The 20131-nt window shown below is 43.2% G+C and overlaps 1 protein-coding gene across 1 annotated transcript in view; it reads left to right on the forward strand.

Annotated features, from left to right (window-relative positions):
• SCLT1 (sodium channel and clathrin linker 1) overlaps positions 1-1988 on the forward strand; it is a 558774-nt gene extending 556786 nt beyond the window's left edge. Inside the window, exon 20 of the mRNA XM_078677642.1 lies at positions 1050-1988. Coding sequence (XP_078533768.1) covers positions 1050-1112 — 63 coding nt within the window. The 3' untranslated portion in view covers positions 1113-1988. The remainder of the gene's footprint in view (positions 1-1049) is intronic.
• The last annotated feature ends 18143 nt before the right edge of the window (positions 1989-20131 follow it).

Here is a 20131-nt window from a genome sequence, read left to right on the forward strand (position 1 = left end):
TTAAAGTAAAACAATGTCTTTGCATCTTTTCAGATACAAAGAATAAACAGCCCTGATGATAGACCAGTGACTTTGTGCCTGGTTCTTGAAACGCGTCGGCAGTCTTTCTTGGGTGGAATAAATTGTCAACTTCACGACACTAGGACCGGCTGGTCCAGTATTTAAGCGTTTACAAGCTATTAAGTTGCTTATACCCCCTTGGAAATCATTTTTCTTCATGTTTTTTATTGTAATATTTGTTGGTTGTAATGTAATTATATTTTTTTGTAATGTTTGATGCAGAAACGTGTTTTGTAGTGTGTAAATAATGTTTGTTTTTTGATGTATGTACAAAGTGTATTTAGTCTTGTAAATATTCCAATACGTAGTCCTTTATTCTGTTATGATTTTTTGAAAATTTGAAAAAAAGCATAAAATGATAGACACTGATTAATGCTGTCTAAGGGTGGTTACAATAAACTGGTTTCTTACCCTTCTTGAATATTGAATGAGTAATTGTGGTGTGGGCACTGTGTGTTTTTGCAATCTACCTCCACGTTTAGGCACACCACTTAGATACCTCATGGATATGTATTTACACTTGTCCCTGAAATCAGAGGTCCGGTGACTCTGCAGGGGAAGAATGGTCTTGGGCCTTACCTCTGATTGCTGATGTTTGAGTCTATTAAAACAATGTGAATTGGTTAACAATGACAATTGCTTTCTCTATGTCTGTAATGTATTTACATGAGACTGCTCATTTTAAATACCGTGGGGCTCCCACCATGACCACGGGGAAGATTCAAGCATGTGAATCTATGAAAGATATAAATACTGGAGAATCACAGTGTACAGGTAAGTAACTTGTTTTTTTAACGTGATAATCTGCGTTGGTAGGCAGTCCTGTACATAATATGATTGGCATGAATGCTGCTCTGTTTTGTGCTTTAGTTGCAATTTTTTATGGTGCTCTGTTCCAAATTGCTGCTGTTCATAAATTTGCAACACTGTTATCAAAACCTTGTGAACGCTGTTCAAAGAAGTAACGTGGATATGTTTATTTGATGCAGCTGAATAGGATTACGGCACAAAGACGAAAAGCAGCTAGTACAGACGAGATGGGGAATATTTGAAACCTGGTTCAATTAAATCGTGAAGACGAAAGCAGCCAATAAGGCACCAGATTGGGAAAACTGCAGTCGGCTGAAATCCGAATGAACATTCTGTCACATTTTAAAATGAGATCTGTGCTGCATCTTTATCCCAATTAATGGGCACAAATGTGAAAAAGACTATCATCTGAAGATAATATGAAGAGGAAGAGCAGAATACTGTCTGCATCAGTGGAACATCTAAGCTATTTCCAAGAAAAATAAATGCATAAATAATGACCAAGTAGCCAATTTTAAATCTTACTGCGATTAAGCAACATGTTGGTTTTAATCCTAAGATTATTTATATATATATATATTTATGTATATACCAATATACATATTTGTACTGCTGAAATGTTTGAAATTATGAGTATGAATTTTCTAAACAAATCAACGGAAGCTCTTCCTCATGCTTGTCCCTATCGCTCTGACAGTTCATGTTTATGGAATCCCTATTTGTCAAATAAATCCAGAAAGCTCCTGATCCATTTCCAATTTTATGTGTGCAATGTCTAGTTATTATTATTAGTTATTATCTGACATGCATTTTTCCCTAGATGAAGTTATTTCCCTTAAGTGCTTAAATATATCCGGTTTTATTTCTGTAGTAAATCCCAGAATACATGCTTCTAATTAAGACTCATTTTCTTATCACACTGCTTCCTTAGTGTAGCAACAACCAGAAACTCTACTTATATTTTAACTATTTACAGATAATGTTTTAAGTGTATCCATAAGAGACGTGCCAAAATAATAATACTTTGAAAATAAAGTTATTTTCCAATTGCATAATAAATTGTCCAGATATAGCCAACATGAAAGAAATTGTTTTATTCAAATTTACACACATGTTGTTCTCATTAAATTAACGTTAAATGAATCTTAGAATAAAATATGTTCTCTTTTGCAGTGCCCTTTGCACTTAATTTATTGGATACAAAAGCCTGTTTATGGAGCAGTCTTGTTACGTTTGCTAAATTGTTTCACGTGGAGTAATTTCGGCAAAAAATTTTTTGCCAGTAGAGTACCAGAATTTGTATTTTCTGATCCGAAGTAGTCTTATATAGGAGTCCAATCAGTAATGTTCAAAGGAAGTCTTATCATTGGGTTTTAGTGGAGAACAGCTGTTCTAACACAAAGAGCTTAGGAAGCTAATATACAAGCCCTTTACCGGATAACTCCAGCACTCGCAGGCCCCACCCCTTGACAGCAGGTCATCTCCTGTGACATGAGGAATTACACTTGTTACAACACATGCCTTTGTCGTTTATGTGTTACAACATAACCATTACAATCAGTTATTTTACAGTGCATGAAACTTTCTGACAACTGGTATATGTTGGTCGCCAGTAGGTAGTTATAGTTAGGACCTTGTTTCTATTTAAAAAACTGTTTTTCTTTTGCCAATATCTTTAGCGCCGGGCTGACAGATCTTTGCAAAATTTCAAAACTAATGGCTAGGTCAGGTCAGCTCCTGTCTTGAAAGTTTTGAGGTGATTCGTCAAGCGAGGGCTGAGGAAAAAGGGTGTCCCAAAACACGTTTTCTACATGTTAATTTCCATAGGAAACTGTAGACAAAGCTATAGCCCGAACTGCTGAACGGAATTACACCAAATTTGGCAATAAGGTAGCTCTTGATTCAGAAAGCAACACTTTTTTTAAATAGTGTAAAACAGTTCAGTAGCTTCTGAGAAATTCATATATAAAAGAATATTAGTATCTGGTGACCGCAGTGGATCCACGAACCCTCCTGAGCACGAGCTTGACTCTGATTGGCTGCCAACACCAAGTCAGAGGTATAAGCAGGGCCACTGGAAATATGTGACTGCTTGGCTGCCTAATTATACAATTTTCAGATTTGCCACATAATCAATCATCTGCTGCATAATCTGTAGATTTGAACAAAAACAACTTTGTTCCTAGCTCAAACGTTACCAAAAATGCAGCGACAAGTGTTGCAGCATGGTGGAAGGCCCTTTGCAAAGCTAGAATGGTCACCTGTTACTTATTGCTAAATGTGGGTGTTAAATTGGTACTAATGGTGCACAAACCACTCTTGCTTCTTTCTGCACCTCTCTTGCCTCTTTCTGCAACTCTTGTTTCTTTCTGCAGCTCTCTAGTCTCTTTCATCACTTCTGTTGCTTCCTTCTGCAACTCTTTTGCGTCTTTCTGCACTTCTGTTGCCTCTTTCTGCACACCTCTTGCCTCTTTCTGCACCCCCCTTGCCTCTTTATGCACCCCTCTTGCCTCTAACTGCACTTCTCTAGTCTCTTTCTGCTTTTCTGTTGCTTTTTTCTGCACTTTTCTTGCCTCTTTCTGCACCCCACTTACCTCTTTTTGAACCTCTGTTCATTCTTTCTGCACCCCTCCTGCCTCTTTATACAACTCTCTTGCCTGTTTCTGCACCTTTCTTGCCTCTTTCTGCACCTCTGTTGCTTCTTTTTGCACCCTTGCTGCCTCTTTTTGCACCTGTTGCTTTTTTCCTCACTTCCTTGCTTCTTTCTGTACCTTGCTTGCTTTTTTCTTCACCCCTCTTGTTTCTTTCTGCACCTCTCTTCCCTCTTTCTGTACTTCTCTTGCCTCTTTCTAAACCTATCCTGCCCCTTTCTGTAGTTTTCTCGCCCCCTCCTGCACCGCTGTTGTTTCTTTCTGCACTTCTCTTGCCTCTTTCTGCACTTCTCTTGCCTCTTTCTGCACCGCTCTTGCCTTTTTCTGCACCGGTCCTGCCTTTTTCTGTTCCCTGTTTCTGCACCTCTCTTCCCTGTTTCTGCACCTCTCTTGCCTCTTTCTGCACTTCAATTGCCTCTTTCTGCCCCTCTGTTACTTTTTCCTGCACTTCTCTTGCCCCTTTCTGCATTTCTGATGCTTCTTTCTTCACTTCTCTTGTCCCTTTCTGCATCCCTATTGCTTCTTTCTTCACTTCCCTTGCCTCTTTCTGTACCTCTCTTGCTTCTTTCTGTACCCCTCTTTCCTCTTTCTGCACCACTCTTGCCTCATTCTGCACTTCTCTTGCCTCTTTCTGTACCACTCTTCTTTCTTTCTGTACCTCTCTTGCTTCTTTCTGCACACCTTTCTTCTTTCTGCACCTCTCTTGCCTCATTCTGCACTTCTCTTGCCTCTATCTGCATTTCTCTTACCTCTTTCTGCACCCCTCTTACCTCTTTTTGTACCTCTGTTTGTTCTTTCTGCACCCCTCCTGTCTCTTTCTGCACCCCTCCTGCCTCTTTCTGTACCCCTCTTGCCTGTTTCTGCACTTCTCTTGCCTCTTTCTGCACCTCTGTTGCTTCTTTCTGCACCCTTCCTGCCACTTTTTGCACCTCAGTTGCTTTTTTCTTCATTTACTTGCTTCATTCTGTACCTCGCTTGCTTCTTTCTTCACCTCTCTTGCTTCTTTCTTCACCCCTCTTGCTTCTTTCTGCACCCCTCTTACTGCCCTTTTCTTGCCTCTTTCTGAACCTACCCTGCCCCTTTCTGTAGTTCTCTCGCCCCCTCATGCACCGCTGTTGTTTCTTTCAGCACTTCTCTTGCCTTTTTCTGCACCTCTCTTGCCTCTTTCTGTACCCGTTCCCTATTTTTGCACCTCTCTTCCCTGTTTCTGCACCTCTTTTGCCTCTTTCTGCACCTCTGTTGTTGCTTTTTCCTGCACTTATCTTGCCCCTTTCTGCATTTCTGGTGCTTCTTTCTCCACTTCTCTTGTCCCTTTCGGCATCCCTCTTGCCTCTTTCTTCACTTCTTTTACCTCATTCTGTACCTCTCTGGCTTCTTTCTGCACCCCTCTTTCCTCTTTCTGCACCTCTCTTTCCTCTTTCTGCACCTCTCTTGCCTCATTCTGTACTTCTCTTGCCTCTTTCTGCACCGCCGTTGCTTTTTCTGCACTTCTCTTGCCTCTATCTGCATTTCTGTTGCTTCTTTCTGGACTACTCTTGCCTCTTTCTGCACCTCTCTTGCCTCTTTCTAGCGTTCTCTTGCCTCTTTCTGCACCTCTGTTGCTTCTTTCTGCACCTCTCTTGCCCCTTTCTGTTCCCCTCTTGCCTCTTTCTGCACCTCTGTTAGGTCTTTCTGCACCCCTCCAGCCTCTTTCTTTTGCACCCCTCTTCCCTCTTTCTGCACCTCTCTTCCCTCTTTATGCACCTCTCTTGCCTTTTTCTGCACTCCTGTTCCCTTTATGCACCTCTTTCCTGTTTCTCCACATCCCTTGCCTCTTTATGCACTTTTCTTGCCTCTTTCTGCACCTCTGTTGCTTCTTTCTGCACCTATATTGATTCTTTCTTCACTTCCTTGCTTCTTCCTGTACCTTGCTTCCTTCTTTCTTGACCCCTCTGGCTTCTTTCTGCACCCCTCTTGCCTCATTCTGTACTTCTCTTGCCTCTCTGCACCTCCGTTGCTTTTTCTGCACTTCTCTTGCCTCTATCTGCATTTCGGTTGCTTCTTTCTGGCTTACTCTTGCCTCTTTCTGCACCCTTCTTCTCTCTTTCTGCACTTCTCTCGCCTCTTTCTGCACCTCTCTTGCCTCTTTCTAGAGTTCTCTTGCCTCTTTCTGCACCTCTGTTGGGTCTTTCTGCACCCCTCCAGCCTCTTTCTTTTGCACCCCTCTTCCTTCACCCTGCACCTCTCTTCCCTCTTTATGCACCTCTCTTGCCTTTTTCTGCACTCCTGTTCCCTTTATGCACCTCTTTCCTGTTTCTCCACCTCCCTTGCCTCTTTGTGCACTTTTCTTGCCTCTTTCTGCACCTTTGTTGCTTCTTTCTGCACCCCTCTTCGCCCTTTTTGCACCTATATTGCTTCTTTCTTCACCCCTCTTGCTTCTTTCTGTACCCTTCTTCCCTCTTTCTGCACTTCTCTTGCCTCTTTCTGCTCCTCTCCTGCCCCTTTCTGTAGTTCTCCTGCACCTCTGCTTTTTCTTGCAGCATTTCTGTTGCCTCTTTCTGCACTTCTCTTGCCTTTTTCTATACCCTGTTCCCTCTTTCTGTACCTCTCTTCCATGTTTCTGCACCTCTCTTGCCTCTTTCTGCACTTCTGTTTCCTCTTTCTGCACCTCTGTTGCTTTTTCCTGCACTTCTCTTGCCTCTTTCTGCATTTCTGGTGCTTCTTTCTCCACTTCTCTTGTCTCTGCATCCCTCGTCCCTCTTTCTGCACCTCTCTTGCCTCTTTCTGCACCTCTCTTGCCTCTTTCTGCACCTCACTGGTTTCTTTCTGTACTTCTCATGGCACTCTCTGCATTTCTGTTGCTTCTTTCTGCACTTTGCTTGCCTCTTTCTGCACTTCTCTTGCCTCTTTCTGCACTTCTCTTACCTCTTTCTGCACCTTTCTTACCTCTTTCTGCACCTCTCTTGCCTCATTCTGCATTTCTCTTGCCTCTTTCTGCACCACTCTTACCTCTTTTTGTACCTCTGTTCGTTCTTTCTGCACCCCTCCTGCCTCTTTCTGCACCCCTCCTGCCTCTTTCTGTACCCCTCTTGCCTGTTTCTGCACCTTTCTTGCCTCTTTCTGCACCTCTGTTACTTCTTTCTGCACCCTTCCTGCCACTTTTTGCACCTCAGTTGCTTTGTTCTTCACTTACTTGCTTTATTCTGTACCTCGCTTGCTTCTTTCTTCACCTCTCTTGCTTCTTTCTTCACCCCTCTCGCTTCTTTCTGCACCCCTCTTCCCTCTTACTGCCCTTCTCTTGCCTCTTTCTGAACCTACCCTGCCCCTTTCTGTAGTTCTCTCGCACCCTCCTGCACCGCTGTTGTTTCTTTCAGCACTTCTCTTGCCTTTTTCTGCACCTCTCTTGCCTCTTTCTGTACCCGTTCCCTCTTTTTGCACCTCTCTTCCCTGTTTCTGCACCTCTTTTGCCTCTTTCTGCACCTCTGTTGTTGCTTTTTCCTGCACTTATCTTGCCCCTTTCTGCATTTCTGGTGCTTCTTTCTCCACTTCTCTTGTCCCTTTCTGCATCCCTATTGCCTCTTTCTTCACTTCTTTTACCTCTTTCTATACCTCTCTTGCTTCTTTCTGACCCCTCTTTCCTCTTTCTGCACCTCTCTTGCCTCATTCTGTACTTCTCTTGCCTCTTTCTGCACCGCCGTTGCTTTTTCTGCACTTCTCTTGCCTCTATCTGCATTTCTGTTGCTTCTTTCTGGACTACTCTTGCCTCTTTCTGCACCTCTCTTGCCTCTTTCTAGCGTTCTCTTGCCTCTTTCTGTACCTCTGTTGCTTCTTTCTGCACTTCTCTTGCCCCTTTCTGTTCCCCTCTTGCCTCTTTCTGCACCTCTGTTAGGTCTTTCTGCACCCCTCCAGCCTCTTTCTTTTGCACCCCTCTTCCCTCTTTCTGCACCTCTCTTCCCTCTTTATGCACCTCTCTTGCCCTTTTCTGCACTCCTGTTCCCTTTATGCACCTCTTTCCTGTTTCTCCACATCCCTTGCCTCTTTATGCACTTTTCTTGCCTCTTTCTGCACCTCTGTTGCTTCTTTCTGCACCTATATTGATTCTTTCTTCACTTCCTTGCTTCTTCCTGTACCTTTCTTGCTTCTTTCCTCACCCCTCTGGCTTCTTTCTGCACCCCTCTTGCCTCATTCTGTACTTCTCTTGCCTCTTTCTGCACCTCCGTTGCTTTTTCTGCACTTCTCTTGCCTCTATATGCATTTCGGTTGCTTCTTTCTGGCTTACTCTTGCCTCTTTCTGCACCCTTCTTCTCTCTTTCTGCACTTCTCTCGCCTCTTTCTACACCTCTCTTGCCTCTTTCTAGAGTTCTCTTGCCTCTTTCTGCACCTCTGTTGCTTCTTTCTGCACTTCTCTTGACCCTTTCTGTTCCCCTCTTGCCTCTTTCTGCACCTCTGTTGGGTCTTTCTGCACCCCTCCAGCCTCTTTCTTTTGCACCTCTCTTCCCTCTTTCTGCACCGCTCTTGCCTTTTTCTGAACTCCTGTTCCCTTTATGCACCTCTTTCCTGTTTCTCCACCTCCCTTGCCTCTTTATGCACTTTTCTTGCCTCTTTCTGCACCTTTGTTGCTTCTTTCTGCACCCCTCTTCGCCCTTTTTGCACCTATATTGCTTCTTTCTTCACCCCTCTTGCTTCTTTCTGTACCCTTCTTCCCTCTTTCTGCACTTCTCTTGCCTCTTTCTGCACCTCTCTTGCCTCTTTCTAGCGTTCTCTTGCCTCTTTCTGTACCTCTGTTGCTTCTTTCTGCACTTCTCTTGCCCCTTTCTGTTCCCCTCTTGCCTCTTTCTGCACCTCTGTTAGGTCTTTCTGCACCCCTCCAGCCTCTTTCTTTTGCACCCCTCTTCCCTCTTTCTGCACCTCTCTTCCCTCTTTATGCACCTCTCTTGCCTTTTTCTGCACTCCTGTTCCCTTTATGCACCTCTTTCCTGTTTCTCCACATCCCTTGCCTCTTTATGCACTTTTCTTGCCTCTTTCTGCACCTCTGTTGCTTCTTTCTGCACCTATATTGATTCTTTCTTCACTTCCTTGCTTCTTCCTGTACCTTGCTTGCTTCTTTCTTCACCCCTCTGGCTTCTTTCTGCACCCCTCTTGCCTCATTCTGTACTTCTCTTGCCTCTTTCTGCACCTCCGTTGCTTTTTCTGCACTTCTCTTGCCTCTATATGCATTTCGGTTGCTTCTTTCTGGCTTACTCTTGCCTCTTTCTGCACCCTTCTTCTCTCTTTCTGCACTTCTCTCGCCTCTTTCTACACCTCTCTTGCCTCTTTCTAGAGTTCTCTTGCCTCTTTCTGCACCTCTGTTGCTTCTTTCTGCACTTCTCTTGACCCTTTCTGTTCCCCTCTTGCCTCTTTCTGCACCTCTGTTGGGTCTTTCTGCACCCCTCCAGCCTCTTTCTTTTGCACCTCTCTTCCCTCTTTCTGCACCGCTCTTGCCTTTTTCTGAATTCCTGTTCCCTATATGCACCTCTTTCCTGTTTCTCCACCTCCCTTGCCTCTTTCTGCACCTTTGTTGCTTCTTTCTGCACCCCTCTTCGCCCTTTTTTGCACCTATATTGCTTCTTTCTTCACCCCTCTTGCTTCTTTCTGTACCCTTCTTCCCTCTTTCTCCACTTCTTTTGCCTCTTTCTGCTCCTCTCCTGCCCCTTTCTGTAGTTCTCATGACCCCTCCTGCACCTCTGCATTTTCTTGCAGCATTTCTGTTGCCTCTTTCTGCACTTCTCTTGCCTTTTTCTATACCCTGTTCCTTCTTTCTGTACCTCTCTTCCATGTTTCTGCACCTCTCTTGCCTCTTTCTGCACTTCTATTTCCTCTTTCTGCATCTCTGTTGCTTTTTCCTGTACTTCTCTTGCCTCTTTCTGCATTTCTGGTGCTTCTTTCTCCACTTCTCTTGTCTCTGCATCCCTCGTCCCTCTTTCTGCACCTCTCTTGCCTCTTTCTGCACCTCTCTTGCCTCTTTCTGCACCTCACTGGTTTCTTTCTGTACTTCTCATGGCACTCTCTGCATTTCTGTTGCTTCTTTCTGCACTTTGCTTGCCTCTTTCTGCACTTCTCTTGCCTCTTTCTGCACTTCTCTTACCTCTTTCTGCACCTTTCTTACCTCTTTCTGCACCTCTCTTGCCTCATTCTGCATTTCTCTTGCCTCTTTCTGCACCACTCTTCTCTCTTTCTACGCTTCTCGTGCCTCTTTCGGCACCTCTCTTGCCTCTTTCTGCACCTCTGTTGCTTCTTTCTGCACTTCTCTTGCCCCTTTCTGTACCCCTCTTGCCTCTTTCTGCACCTCTGTTGGTTCTTTCTGCACCCCTCCTGCCTCTTTATTTTGCATCCCTCTTTCTGCACCTCTTGCCTTTTTATGCACCCCTGTTCACTCTTTTACTATCCCTCTTACCTGTGTCTGCACCTCTCTTGCCTCTTTATGCACTTCTCTTGCCTCTTTCTTCACCTCTGTTGCTTCTTTCTGTACTTCTGTTGCTTCTTTCTGTACTTCTGTTTCTTCTTTCTGCACCTCACTTGCCTCTTTCTACAACCCTATTCCCTCTTTCTGCACCTCTCTTGCCTCTTTCTGCACTTCTCTTGCCTCTTTCTGTACTTCTCTTGCCTCTTACTGCCCCCTTTTGCCTCTGTCTGCACTTATCTTGCCTCTTTCTGCACCTCTCTCGTCTTTCTTCACTTCCCTTGTCTCTTTCTGCACTTCCCTTGCCTCTTTGTGCACCTCTCTTGCCTATTTCTGTACTTCTCTTGCATCGTTCTTAACTTCTCTTGCTTCTTTCTATACTTTTCTTGCCTCTTTCTGCATCTCTCTTGCCTCTTTCTGCACCTCACTTACATTTTTCTGTGCATCTCTTGCCTCTTTCTGCACTTCTATTGCCTCTTTCTGCACTTGCTTCTTTTTGCACATCTCTTGCCTCTTTCTGCACTTCTCTTGCCTCTTTCGGCACTTATTTAGCCTTTTTCAGCACTTCTCTTGCTTCATTCAGCGCTTCTCTTGCCTCTTTCTGCATGTCTCTTGCCTCTTTCAGCACGTCTCTAGCCTCTTTCAGCACTTTGAGAAAAAAATTAATAAACGAGGTGCATTTTAAAATTTTGCACGCTTTGAGTCGCGACTTCATTGCATCCACCCAGTGTGAAAGCGGTGGGTTCACGACTCCAAATGGGAAAAAAATAAACAAGGTGCTATGTCGTTGTCCAAAAGCAATGACAGCTTCGGAAGGAGGCGGGGAAACAGCTGGGACCGTGGGGACTTTGGGGCTCCCCCACGGTCCCAATGGGTATGCCTCGGGGGATGGGATTCCCGAGGCAGAATTAAACAATTTAGAATATGGGGAATTCTTTTTTTTTATTTTGCGAGCTTGGAGTCGCGACTTCATCACATCCAGCGCGTCCTCCCAGTGTAAAAGCAGTGGGTTTGCGACTCTAGCAAAATTGACGATAAAAGAAAATGTATGTTTTAAATAGGTAATATTAACTTATGAGGTATAGGCTGGCTCTAAAAAGAGCCCTTGTGTTTATTATGAGTTTCTTGTAACTACAGATAAGTGCGGATGCCAAGCTTTAGCTTGCTGAGAAAGACTCTGTTTCCATCATCTTTAAAGCGTACTCCGCAACTCCTGTAGATGCCCTCCATATAAAAACGTAGATTGTTGTTATATATGGATCCCATTCTATGGTCTCTAGGATAAGCAGAAAGAGCTTTATTGACATTCTTTCTAGCTTTCACAATCTGTGGACAAAATTGATTTGACCTGTTCCATTTTTGTCTTTGGCATATGTTAGAGTAGACAAAGACAGTTTGAGATAAAGGCAACATCAGTTGTGCAAAGGTGTCCTTCATTAGCATTTCCAGACCTACCCCAATTAATGTGCCTAGGTAATTGCCACCACAGGGCACAATCATGAGGTATGGGGGATGGAGATGCAAAGAGGTTTTAACCAAAGGCATCAATTAGTGCCACTTTAATCCTCTCTGTGCAATCAATTTAATTTCCACATTTTGCAAAGCTATTTCTTTGTCAATACCCCTGCATTCAGCATACCTTTTGCACCAGATAACATAGCTGTGCCCTACAATCCACACTGTAAGCATCTTGAAGTGGTGTCTGAAAGTAATGAAAAGATGTCTGTAGCTGAGGTAGTCAGTTGGTAGAATGAGAGGTATCTAAAATGGTGGACAAGATGCAGTTTTCAAAAAAGAAGAGAAATGATCGGCTGTTTAAGAACATTGTACATTCAAAGTAGGGTGCATTCAACTTTTTTGATAATAGCACACTTCTAATTGGTTAGTAAAAAATGTTGGAAAGGTACAGTTGAAAACATAAGTTGATATTTTGGAAATGTCAACCACCCCTGCTGTGTGTATTTGCAACATTGTGTGGCGTACTTGAAAAAACTGTGAACTTGTGACCTGTTAGTGCATTTGAGTGTTCCATGATCTGTTTCTATGGAACCTGCGATCAAGCAGAATAGGGGTAGGGTTAAAAGTTACTGGTGGCATTGAAGTGGGATTTTGTAATTAAAATAAAAGTTATATGTTATTAGAGTGAGATTTCCCAAGTCAGTCCTATCTTTAAAAGTGGTGTATTATTAAATGTAGTGTAAATGTATGTGTGGTATATGTTTGAACTCCCATATAGATTCACAGTCCCATTGCTTTGCTGCCCGGTGGAGTCGAGACTTCTAAAAAAATTCAGAGGCAGTTTGGTTAGTTTTAGAAGTTAGTTGGAAAGGGTTGATATGTGTAACCAATAGAAATGTGTTTTAGAATTTGAAATAATCTGGGAAGCAATGTGATTTGTTACTGACATGTATTTGTGTGGAAAAAGAGAGGGAAACTTTGCAATTACTGGTTTTGCTTTGCTGAGAGTAGTGCTATACATTGATTGTGTGCATATGAAAATCCATTCTGAGTTTCTGATATTTTATATTCTACAAATGAATTTGAAAGTTAAGTTATACATTTTTAAGGTGTATTATGTGTTACCTTTTTTTTTTTTAAAGGAATACAAATATTCATGAATTTTAATGTTTGAAATATATTTTTAAATGAACGGATGTTTCTTATAGTTTGTTCACTTGCAGTTAACTTGTTTGAAATACATTTTGTGTAGTATTATGTGTATATTTGATTATGGATTACTGATCATTGTAGTTTGTTTTAATGTTTGGATATCTATTTTTGTTAAGTATGGGTGAATTTTGCGGATTCGCGGTCCGCGAATTCGCACGAAATGGCAAACAAATCCACGAGTTCGCATATTTTCCCGCGAATTCGTGGATTTTTTTGCCATTTGCACAAATAATGTGACAAGTGTGTCTGTAACTTTGCCACGGCGCCGAGGTCCCTCGAGTGAGCTGTCCATCATAGTGAGGAAAGGGCGGGAAGACGCTGCATACCCTAGTGTGTGTGTGGCAGGGCCAAACAGTCGGGGCTTCTATGCGAGTTCACATGCCTCTTGTTTATAAAGGGTCAGCGATCGATCAGAGCAGCAGATGAGAAGAAAGCAGCCTCCTGGTCCCAGGAAGTACACGGGGATTGCGCTCGAGAAACTCGTGGATGCAAAGACCTCCATCAAGGATTACATCTAATTGTAGGCTTTAGATATGGGGAGGAAGCACACCTGGACCGTGCTCACTAGTTGTTTGGGCTGATTATAATGCGCAACTGAATTTGAGCTTCAACTTGGGCACCTGCTTATATCTGTAAGTGCTTCCTGTTGAGGTTTAATTTTTGTGACAGGAGCATCGTGCCAGAATGAATCCTGCCTGCATATTTATCCACGAAGATGCCACTGTGTTGTACCATACCTCTACTCAACTGGAGTACTTTCTACTGGCTAATCAGTAAGTGCTACCTCGTTGGGTAAATGTGTAGTGCTTTTGCTACACTACAGCTGCGTAAAGGGCCAGAAGAGTTGTCTCCAGTGACCATGTGTGTCTGTAACTTTGCCACCGTGCCAAAAGGCGCTGAGGTCCCTCGAGTGAGCTGTCCATCATAGTGAGGAAAGGGCGGGAAGACGTTGCATACCCTAGTGTGTGTGTGGCGGGCCAAACGGGCAGGGCTTCTACGCAAGTTCACATGCTCTTGTTTATAAAGGATCAGAGACCGATCAGAGCAGCAGATGAGAAGAAAGCAGCCTCCTGGTCAAAGGAAGTACACGGGGATTGCGCTCGAGAAACTCGTGGATGCAAAGACCTCCATCAAGGATTACATCTAATTGTAGGCGGTAGATATAGGGAGGAAGCACACCTGCCTAGCCTAGACCGTGCTCACTAGTTGTTTGGGCTGCTTATTTGAGCTTCAACTCGGGCATGTGCAAAAATCCGCCCGCGAGCGAATTTGCTAATTTTTCGGCAATTTTGCAAAATTGCCGAAAATTCGCAAATTCCGCGAGCGGAACGGATTTTGCGCCCATACTTAATATTTGTACTATACCACATAATTTTAGCTTGTCCTTTAATTTGGGGTTGGATTTAAACAAATATTAAGGAGTGCATAGGGTTCTATCTCATGTATCTTTATAGTTGTATATGTATTTTCATATGTCATACATTATATGGTGCATGGTGTATAAGAAAGAGCTGTTGTTTTTTTGTGGTAGGGTCCAGAGTGTGAGTACTAGTAGAATGATGTATATGCAGCACAAAACTGTGCTTTGAAGGATGGACATATAAGGTAATAATAATCCGGTTTCTTTTTTGTAGTTTGTACAAAGGTATAGTTGAATGATGCCATATAATTTTAGTTAGAATGGTGAAGATGCTGCTCAACTGTGTGCTTTGAAAGATGCATATATAAGGTGTTATTAATTAGGCTTATTTATTCAAGTCTGTAGAAAGGTATTGTTGAATGATGCCGCATAAATTTAGATAGATTTGTGAAGATCGAGCACAAATATCTGTTTTTAAAGATGATCATGTAAGGTGTTATTAATTAGGCTTCTTTTTTTTATTCTGTACAAAAGTATAGTTGAATGATGCTGCATAATTTTAGATAGAAAGGTGAAGTTGCAGTATAAAAGTGATGTTTTCATAGAAGCTCATATAAAGTGCTATTTATACAATTATCCATGCAGTGGATGTGTATGTTTGCACTCATGAAATTAGACAGTCACTTTTTATCTTGTCCTGTACTTACCCAGTGACTTACAGATGACTTATGTAATAGTGTGCTGCTTTGTAGTAGGCTAGGCCCACTGTCATGCACTTATAAAAAAAAAACAATACTCACCATGCAGTCTTAGAATGATGCAGGGGCTACATATGCAGTGCTGCAATCAGTCATGCATTAGTTCAGCACTGATTCAATCACTTAGGCACCATCTGTGCACTTGTGAAATCATCCCACTCACTTGCTATGTACTTTTATTATCCCTCAGATATTGACCTTGCAGGCTAGGAATCACTCAGGGGTCTATTTGTGTAGTACCCCCTATAGTTATGCAATGATGCAGGTTGTTGATGTGTAGTTATCAGATTACCTATGAACTTCCCTTGCAGTCTTGAAATCACACATGCGTTTCTGCTGCATTCATGTATTCACCTAGGCAGTACTAAATGACTGATGAATCCCTTCAACTGCTACTTATACAGTTATCCATGCACTGGATGTGTATGTTTAAATTAATGAAATTGGGCAGTCACTTTTCAACTTGACCTGTAGTTACCCAGTTACTTACAGTTTACTTATGTGATACGGTGCTGCTTTGTATCGGGCTAGGCCCAACTGTCATGCACTTATAAAAACACCCAAATACTCACCATGCAGTCTTACAATGATGCAGGGGCTACACATACAGTGCTAGAATCACTCAGGCATTAGTTAAACACAGATGCAATCACTTAGGCACTTATGAAATCACCCACTCACCTGCTATCTACTTGAGTAAGCCCCTAGATATTACTCATGCAGGCTAGGAATCACTCAGGGGTCTACTTGCGTAGTACCCCCTCCAGTTATGCAATGATGCAGGCTGTTGCTGTGTTTTCATCTCATTACCTACACACTAGCTTTGCACTCTTCAAATCCCACGTGCGTTTCTGCTGCCTTCAGGTGTTCACCTAGGCAGTAGTCAATGACTGGTGAATCCCTTCAACTGTTACTTATACAGTTATCCATGCACTGGATGTGTATGTTTGCACTCATGAAATTAGCCAGTCACTTCCTGCCCGAGTCCTTCTTCTCCAACCTCAGCTCGATTCTACGCGACTTTATTTGGGGTGCCTCTAGGCACCGTCTAGCGCTCGGGAAGCTGTTCCTGCCCACAGACAGGAGCGGGCTAGCCGCCCCCTGTTTTGAGCAGTATTACTTGGCGGCGCAGCTCCAATGGGTCGCCCGCTGGCTGGCAGACAGAGGACAGGAGGACACTGCCGCGGCTGAGCCAGCATACACTCTAGCGCGGCTTACTGCGCTATTTCACCCGCTGGCGACGCCGATGCGTCCCACTCCATTGCTGTTGGCAGTGGCATTCAAGTGCTTCCGCAGGGCATTGTACCTCATGAGAAGGGTGCGCCCATACGCACCTGGGGTCCCCCTGGAGGGCTCACCTGGGGGCGGGAGGACACTCACACATTCCATGCTAGAGCAATGGCACGAGGTGGATGTCCAAACATTGGGCGACTTGTACCAGGATGGAGCATTAATACCCTATGAGACGCTGGTCGCAGACGCGGGGCTCCCCCCAGGAGGCTTCCTCATGCATAGGTCCCTAACAGCGCACATGGCGGCTAAATGGGGTGATCTGGCGGAAGAGCCAACACAGCATTTGACGGTGCAGTACCTGCACGTAATGGGCAGGGATAGGCATTTAGTCAAGTGGTTTGCTGCGTCCCTACGGGGACACACAGAACTGGACTTAACTCCGCTACGGGCGAAGTGGGAGAGAGACATGGGGCGAGAATTGGCAGACAAGGAGTGGAAAAGGTCCTTAAAGGCCCGGTACGAATCCCTAGGAATGTGAGGTTCAGCCAAATCCAGGTATATATAGTGCACTGAGCCTATCTCACCCCAGACCTAATCAATAAATATTTTCACAGAACGGACGCGGCCTGCCCCAGATGTGGAGAAGTGAATGCGGATCTCCTTCACACCTTATGGCACTGTCCGGGCCTCGGCGCCTACTGGAAAGACATTCAGACATTACTTGCAAGAGGCACTGGTCGCGTCATCCCCTGTAATTGGCCCGAGTACCTCCTACACCATTTCAAACGGCCACCTAAGGACAAAGCGTTGTCTCGGTTCCTCGATCTGGGGATGGTGACGGCAGTGCGTCTTCTTACTAGGAGATGGAAGGAGAGGGACTCGCCCAGCATTAGGGCGTGGGTTCTGTCGTCTCGTCGTGGGCGCATGCGGAGTGGACCGCCATTCTGAGCGAGGAAACTCTGGGACTCCATAAGGAGCCTATGGCAGAGAGTTGGAAACACATGCGGAGCGCCCTGCAGGAGGCGGCAGAAGCTGCAACAGAGGGGGTGGCGGGGCACTAGGCAGACACCACAGAGGGAAGGGAAAGGGGCGCAGCAACAATTGCACCGGAGGCATACCCTGGCGCACTAAGTGACACAGCGGCGGGGCGCCATCTGCTGCAGAACTGCGCGAGCTGCGTCAGTGGGAGCAGGGGGGGGGGGAGGACCTTTGGCTGGAGGAGCCAGGAACTGGGGCAAACGGCAATGTAATTTGGTGACAGTGTCGCAGTTCGTTGTTATTGTTCTTGTTTTATTGCACATGGTTATCCTCTGGGGTTGGGATGATTGCACATGCTTGTCCCTTCCCCTGTAGAGAGGTGAAGCGGGTTAACTCCTGCCTTTCAGTGGGAAGGCACATCTGGGCGCTTATATCCTGTCCAAGAACTCTCAGCATGAACTGGCATAGCGCTCTCGATGGACTGAAATGTTGTTATATTGCCACCCATGTAGATTGGAAAAAGTACTTTGATTGTACAGATGTCCTTAATATGTTTTGCATCTATAAAAGCTAATAAAAAGATTTACAAAAAAAAAAAAATGAAATTAGCCAGTCACTTTTCATCTTGTCCTGTAGTTACCTAGTGACCTACAGTTGACTTATGTAATAGTGTGCTGCTTTGTATTGGGCTAGGCCTACTGTTATGCACTTATGAAAACACTCACATACTCACCATGCAATCTTACAATGATGCAGGGGCTACATATGCAGTGCTCTAATCACTCAGGCATTACTTCAGCACTGATGCATTCACTTAGGCACTATCTCTGCACTTATGAAATCACCCAGTCAGCTGCTATCTACTTCAATAATCCACCAGATATTACTCTTGCAGGCTAGGAATCACTCAAGGGGTCTACTTGCGTAGTACCCCCAGCAGTTATGCAATGATACAGGCTGTTGTGGTGTAGTCAGCTCATTACCTACACACTACCTTTGCAGTCTTCAAATCCCACGTGTGTTTCTGCTGCATTCAGGTATTCACCTAGGCAGTAGTTAATGACAGATGAATCCCTTCAACTGTTACTTATACAGTTATCCATACACTAGATGTGTATTTTTGCACTCGTGAAATTAGCCAGTCACTTCTCATCTTGTCCTGTACTTACCTAGTGACCTACAGTTGACTTATGTAATAGTGTGCTGTTTTTTATTGGGCTAGGCCCAACTGTCATGCACTTATAAAAATACTCACCATGCAATCTTACAACTTCAGCACTGATGCAATCATTTACACAGTATTTTTCTCCACCTCTCTCCTCTCACTGCCTAGAAATATGGAAGAAGTGATAGCTGAAGAAGTTCAAGGGAGGCGTACTCAAGCTCCAGTGTATACATGGGATTGTAGTAGACAACAGGAGTCTATTGATATTTTACGACATTTCCTAAGAAATTATACTAAAAAAAAGTATTAAACAAGAGATTAAGATGTTGCAAGGACTACATCCTTGCAAAGTGAGAAAAAATACTGGCTTGCAAGGTCATTCTCTGGCTTGTCTTTCTAGAAAAGTGTGTCAACGTGTTTTTCATCATTTGAGAATGTTAGCAGTACATCACTCAGTAATGCGGAAGTTTGTAAGAAGATTGTACTATGTTAAAAGTCCAGCAATAATTTAAAGTAACTTAAACACTGCTTTTTAGCATGGGTCAGTATCAGATGTAAAAAAAAGTGTGAAATAGAGTTTTGTTACTTTGGTCCTGAACAGGAGTGTAGAGAAAGTGATAGTTTGATCAGTGTAGCTGTTGAAGAAGATAGTAGTATTGAAAAGACGAAATTACAAAGTTTAATGTAATTTGTTGTGAAAGAACAAACTATGTGTGTATTTGTTGTCGCCGTACGCACTACAGAAAACAAACTAGAAATGTTGATCTGTATTTAAAAAGTGTAAAAGAAAACAATGATAAGTGGAAGGAATTTGGTGCTTATTTGTTGGTGGAAGATTGTTTTGAGTTGGGTAGGGATCAACGTATTTGTATACATTGTTATACCAAATTAGAGGAGAACAAAACGCCAGTTAGAGCTATGCATAATAACCTAGATTTAGTAGATATTCTTTCAGAACTGGTAGATTTAAGCACGTATGAGTCTATTGTGATTCAATCTGTGCACCCGTTTCCAGCTATTGTTCGTATGGAGCCTAAAACAGGTAAGCTGCCTCCATCAGATTTACAAAGAGGCTCAAAAGGAAGAGTTTTGTATTTACCTTTAGATTTAAAAAAAAAATCTTGAAACTATTGGTGTAGAAAAAGAGGAAACTGAATCTATAGTTATTCTAGTGCATGGTGTTCCTACGAAGAGTCGGAAAATATGGCAAGAATTGGTAGATGTTAGCAAAGTGCAAAAGGCTACGTTATACCCACAAAAAACAATGATTACTACAAATATGTGTATGTGGAAGAAGAAGAAATCAATTGAGTTGATGATAGCGAAATTCCAAGTGGCCAAATTGAAAAAGTGGATATGTCCAAAAGTGAGGAAATTTATGAACATTATAATATACATCCTTTACATTCAAAGGAAGTTATTGGAAATACTATTGAATTATTCCAAATGAAGAAAGTGAAGGGAACTCCCATGAGTGTTTGGAAAAGAAGTTTGGAAGCTTGTTGTTTTCCACAGCTCTTCCCCACTGGAAAAGGTGGACGATATGACGAACGACCAGTACAGATTCCAGCATCATAATATTGTACAACAAGATTGTACTCAGAAGATACAAGATTTCGACAATGTATTCCATATATATTTCATCTTTTGTTTGAAAGTGACTTGTCTGGACTTTAATATGCAGTGAACCATGTGTTAAAAACAGGAGTTCATCTTCAACATCTTTCTGCAAAGAAATTTATGGACAAAGTACAACAGAGAGACGATCATTTAGAATCTCAATTGATTAATTTGATGGCGTGTCAACTTGGTGCTAATGAATATTGGTATCGTCGTCATGAAGAACGTAAATGTATGTTAAGGAACTTAGGAACCACTACATGGTTTGTCATGCTAAGCTGTGCTGAATACGCATGGGATGATTTACTTGAATTTCTTCGAGAAGCAAATTAAAATATTAAAAACATTGAATTCAAAACACCTGGAGAGCTGTGTTCCTTGGATCCAGTAAATGTGTGCAGATATTTT

This window comes from Lissotriton helveticus, chromosome 2_1 (assembly GCF_964261635.1).
Source record: "Lissotriton helveticus chromosome 2_1, aLisHel1.1, whole genome shotgun sequence".
Taxonomy (NCBI): domain Eukaryota; kingdom Metazoa; phylum Chordata; class Amphibia; order Caudata; family Salamandridae; genus Lissotriton; species Lissotriton helveticus.